The sequence below is a fragment of the Molossus molossus genome, unplaced genomic scaffold, assembly GCF_014108415.1.
Source record: "Molossus molossus isolate mMolMol1 unplaced genomic scaffold, mMolMol1.p scaffold_m16_p_2, whole genome shotgun sequence".
Lineage (NCBI taxonomy): Eukaryota > Metazoa > Chordata > Mammalia > Chiroptera > Molossidae > Molossus > Molossus molossus.
In genome coordinates, this window is record NW_023425355.1 from 73,101,852 (window position 1) to 73,107,480 (window position 5,629).

Here is a 5,629-nt window from a genome sequence, read left to right on the forward strand (position 1 = left end):
CAGAGTTAGAATACAAGATAGTTATGATTGAGTTACCTTGGGATTAACATCTGTAAAAGGGAGGGAGAAGAAGAATTGGGCAAAGAAAGAAAATGAGCTATGATATAGACCCAATGATTGCTCATCTAAGCTCACAGGTCTCTCCAGACTGGGGTGGCCCGTTAGAGTTGCCCTGAGTTAGGCTGAGATGGCTAGACTTCAATGCTTCCACACAGATCAGTCATTGGATATGTGTCACCCTGAAAAAAAGCATGGACTTGGAAAAAGTGACTCTCTGAAGCTGAGGCAATCTCTGAAGGAGCTGGCTGCTAAAGACCATGTGCAGAGGTTACCCCCAGCTGCCAAGCAACACATCTTTCATTGAAAGTAGATATGAGTGTTATTGCAAAATCAGCTTTAAGTTGGCTTTTCAGAGGTCAGGTAAATCTCTCTTGCAAAGGTTAGCAATGAACTCTTAACTAGAAAGGTTAACAGCCTGTCTTGATCCTCTTTTCACATATATTTTCCAAGTGTTTGGCACTTAACTTCCATGGCTTCAAAAATCTCCCTTCTTTTCTGCTATAGTTCACTTTTTTAAAAAATTTATTTATTTATTTTTGTTACAGATGTTTCTCCTTTTTCCCCCACTGATACCCCCCTCTCCCTCCCTCCCTCCCTGCCCTGTCCCCAGCTTTGTTGTCCATGTCCATTGTTCATGCATACATGCATATAAGTTCTGTGATTTATCTCCCCCCACCCCCTCTTCTGGGGATTGTCAGTCTGTACCCCACTTCCACATCTCTGGGACTATCCCATTCCTCAGACTGTGACTTTTATCTTTCTAACAGCTTCTTCAAAGCATCCACTCTATCTTATTGAATCATTAAATTATAGGTGCTATTCCTACCCCCTAATTCCATCCTACCTCTCCTTCTTTTTCTTTTCCATGTACTTTTTCTCTCTAGATGATCTACATCATCCACCTCCAAATGCTAATGATTGGATGACTCCCACAGTTACATGTTACTTCCGAACTCCAGGTATATTTCCCCCTGACCACTGCATGTTGACAACATAAATGTTGTGCTGTCACAAACTAAACCTGTCTGTATTAGTTAACTCAGGTGGCTATAACAGACTACTGCAGACTGGGTGGCTTAAGTAACAGAAATTTATTTCCTCACAATTCTGGAGATTGGAAGTGCAAGAACAAGGTGCCAGCAGGGTTGGTGTCTTATGAGAGTTCTATCACTGGGTTGGAGACTACCACCTTCTTGCTGTGTCCTTACATGGCCGTCTTCTCTGCATGCAGAGAGAGAGAGAGAGAGAGAGAGAGAGAGAGAGAGAGAGATAGAGAGAGAGAGAGATCTGGTGTCTCTTCCTCTTCTTATAAGGACAGCAGTCTTATTGGAATAGGGCCCCACCCATATGACCTTATGTAACCTAATAACTTCCTCAAAGGCACTGTCTCTAAATACAGCTTCATTGGGTATTAGGACCTCAACATATAAATTTTGACGGGGACACCATTTAGTCCAAAAAACTGCAAAATAAACTTTTTATCTTTCTTCTCTGGTCACTATACCTCAAACTTGTCCTTCCCCTTCTCTTCCTCAGTAAATCAAACTACCCAGTGGCATAAGCCAGAAACTTGGGAGTCATCTTTGCCTTATTCTTTTCCCTCACCTTTTACATCCAAATTGTCATATTTATCTATTGCTGTGTAACAAATTATCCTAAAACTTAGCATCTTAATATAATAAACACTTATTTTCTCATTCAGTTTCTGAGGGTGAGGAATCTAAAAATGGCTTAGCTGGGTAGTTCTGGCTCAGAATCTCTCATGAGATTGTAGTAAAAATGTCAGCTGAGGATGTAGTCATCTGAAGGCTTGATTGGAGCTACAGGATCAGCATTCAAATTTTCTCATTTACATAATCATTGGCAGGAAGCCACAATTCCATCATCAGTTATTGAAAAAAGGTATTAATTCCTCACTAGATGGGACTCCCCTTTGAGCTGTTTGAGTACCTCATCACATGACAGCTAGATTTCCTCAAAGTGATGGATCCAGGAAACAGCAAGGAGGAGAGCACCTGCTTTTTATGACCTAGTTTCAGAAGCTACAGACACTCACTTCCACCATAGTCTATTCAATGGACATAAGTTAGGAATACAGGCCACACACAACGAGAGGGCAATTAATTTCATAAAAAGAGAAGTATCAGATAATTTGTGGACATATCTTAAAATGTCCTAAACATCTCTGATGTCCACACAACTTTCATGCATTCTTAGACTATTTCATTGGCCTCCTAAATTGTGTTCTTGCTTTTAGTATTTCCTTTTTTTTAAAATTAATTAATTTATTTTTGTTACAGATGTTTCTCCATTTTCCCCCACTGATTCCGCCCTCCCCCTACCTCCCTGCCCTGTTGCCAGCTTTGTTGTCCATGTCCATTGTTCATGCATACATGCATATAAGTTCTGTGGTTTATTTCTTCCCCACCACTCCCTCTTCTGGGGATTGTCAGTCTGTACCCTACTTCCACGTCTCTGGGACTAGCCCATTCCTCAGACAATTATATTCATTATATTCCACAAGTAAGTGAGATCATATGATACTTGTCTTTCTCTGTTTGGCTTGTTTCGCTTAGGATAATACTTTCCAGGTCCCTCCATGTAGTCTCAAAGGATAAGAGACCTTTCTTACAACTGCATAGTATGCCATGGTGTATATGTACCACTGCTTTTTTATCCATTTGTCTACTGATGGACAATTGGACTGTTTCCAGACCTTAGCTATTGTAAATAGTGCTGCTACAAATATGAGGGTACCTATATTCTTTCTGATTGGTGTTTCAGGCTTCTTAGGGTATACTCCTAGAAGTGGCATCACAGCGTCAAATGGAAGTTCAATTTTTAATTTTTTGAGGTAACACCATAGTGTTTTCCATAGTGGCTGCACCAGTCTGCATTCCCACCAAAACTGTACTAAAGTCCCCTTTTCTTCAAACTCTCACCAACACTTGTTGTTTGATGATTTGTTGATGGCAGCCATTCTGACAGGTGTGAGGTGATACCTCATTGTTGTCTTAATTTGCATCTCTCTGATGATTAGTGATGTTGAGCATTTATTCATATGTCTCTTAGCCATTTGTATGTCCTGTTTGGAGAGGTGTCTATTTAGTTCCTCTGCCCATTTTTGAATTGGGTTCTTTGTCTTCCTTTTGTTGAGTTGCATATATATATTTGAAATTAACCCCTTATCTGATATATCATTGGCAATTATGCTCTCCCATACAGTGGGTGGCCTTTCCATTTTGATGATTGTATCTTTCACTGTGCAGAAGCTTTGAGTATGATGTAGTCCCATATGTTTATTTTCTCTTTTGTTTCTATTGCATTAGGTGATGTATCAGTGAAAATTCTGCTGCGAATGATGTCTGAAATTTTGTTGCCTACACTTTCTTCTAGGATTTTTATGGATTCATGAGTCACTTTTAAGTTTTTTATCCATTTTGAGTTTATTTTTGTGTAGGGTGTAAATTGATGGTCTTGTTTCATTTTTTTTTTTTTTTGCATGTAGCTGTCCAATTTTCCCAACACCATTTATTAAAGGGGCTGTCCTTACTCCACTGTATGCTTTTGCCACCTTTGTAAAATATTAATTGAGCATATTGCCTTGGGTGCATTTCTGGGTTCTCTGAACTGTTCCACTGGTCTATATGCCTGTTCTTATGCCATTACCAGGATGTTTAGATTACAGTGGCTTTGTAGTGTAACCTGAAATCTGGTAATGTGATCGCTCCAACTTTGTTCTTCTTTTTCAAGATTGCTGTGGCTATTTGAGGTCCTTTTTGGTTTCATATAAACTTTTCAAGTATTTGTTCTAATTCTGTGAAGTATGTCACTGGTATTTTGATGGGGATTGCATTGAATCTATAAATTGGTTTGGGTGGTATGGACATTTTAATGATGTTAATTCTTCTAATTCATGAACAGTGTATGTGCTTCCATTTTTTTATATCTTCCTCTATTTCTATATGGATGAACGTCTTTATGTTGCCTTTGCGAAATTTGAAGAAAATCAAAAGGAATTTGAAAGGGTACGAGTGATTTACAAGTATGCCCTGGATAGAATTTCAAAACAAAAGGCACAAGAACTTTTTAAAAATTATACCATCTTTGAGAAGAAGTTTGGTGATAGGCGTGGGATTGAAGACATTATTATGAGCAAACGGAGATTCCAGTATGAAGAAGAAGTGAAGGCTAATGCACACAATTATGATGCCTGGTTTGATTACCTGCGCTTAGTGGAAAGTGATGCAGAAGCAGAAACTGTACGTGAAGTCTATGAAAGAGCTATTGCCAATGTCCCACCCATTCAGGAGAAGAGACATTGGAAGCGCTACATCTATCTTTGGGTCAACTATGCACTCTATGAAGAACTGGAGGCAAAGGATCCTGAAAGAACAAGACAGGTGTATCAAGACTCTTTGGAACTAATTCCTCATAAAAAGTTCACATTTGCCAAAATGTGGTTACTATATGCACAATTTGAAATAAGACAGGAAAATTTACCATTTCCCAGAAGAGCTTTGGGAACTTCCATAGGCAAATGTCCAAAGAACAAGTTGTTTAAAGGTTACATAGAATTGGAGCTACAGCTTCGAGAATTTGACAGATGCCGGAAGCTTTATGAAAAGTTCCTGGAATTTGGACCTGAAAATTGTACCTCTTGGATTAAATTTGCAGAACTAGAGATAATCCTTGGCGATACTGAGAGAGCCCATGCAATCTACGAGTTACCCATCAGCCAGCCACGTTTAGATATGCCAGAGGTGCTCTGGAAATCATACATTGATTTTGAAATTGAGCAGGAAGAAACGGAAAGAACACGCAATCTTTACCGAGGATTGCTTCAAAGGACACAACATGTCAAGGTATGGATCAGTTTTGCTCAGTTTGAGTTGTCTTCAGGGAAAGAAGGAAGTTTGGCTAAATGCAGACAAATTTACGAAGAAGCTAACAAAACCTTGCGAAACTGTGAAGAAAAGGAAGAGAGACTTATTCTGCTGGAATCTTGGCGAAGCTTTGAAGATGAATTTGGAACTACATCAGATAAGGAAAGAGTAGACAAACTCATGCCAGAGAAAGTCAAGAAGAGAAGAAAGGTCCAGGCTGATGATGGGTCTGATGCAGGCTGGGAAGAATACTATAATTACATCTTTCTGGAAGATGCTGCCAACCAGCCAAATCTCAAGCTCCTGGCCATGGCCAAACTTTGGAAGAAACAGCAACAGGAAAAGGAAGCTGACGAGCAAGACCCAGATGAGGACATTGATGAGAGTAAATCCTGATCTTCTTGGTCATATTGATGTTTTATTATTTTTATAAATTAATAGTTTCGAACTCTGTGACTCTTGTAAGTTTTTGTATATTCACCAGTAATGAACTGACTGAAATCTCTGGCAACTACTTTATGAATTATTTTTTAAATGTCCTTGGACTAGTTATGGGAGTGGAGGACTGTGAGTAAAGGGATTTTTTTTAATTGCTGGATTTTATTGACTGAATCCAAACATTTTTTATACATGTAATGCATTAGGAAATCTAACTGAGGTAATGTTTAGCACCTATTTTAGAT

At 39.0% G+C, this 5,629-nt stretch overlaps 1 protein-coding gene across 1 annotated transcript; it reads left to right on the forward strand.

Moving 5' to 3' along the window:
* The first annotated feature begins 4,025 nt into the window (after positions 1-4,025).
* Positions 4,026-5,342, forward strand: LOC118636345 (crooked neck-like protein 1). The gene has a single exon (XM_036271442.1). It carries the CDS (start codon positions 4,026-4,028, stop codon positions 5,340-5,342), a length of 1,317 nt encoding a protein of 438 aa, XP_036127335.1.
* The last annotated feature ends 287 nt before the right edge of the window (positions 5,343-5,629 follow it).

Excerpts from the sequence above, each read along its gene's own strand:
- LOC118636345 (XM_036271442.1), top strand. The coding sequence starts at position 4,026 with ATGGATGAACGTCTTTATGTTGCCTTTGCGAAATTTGAAGAAAATCAA.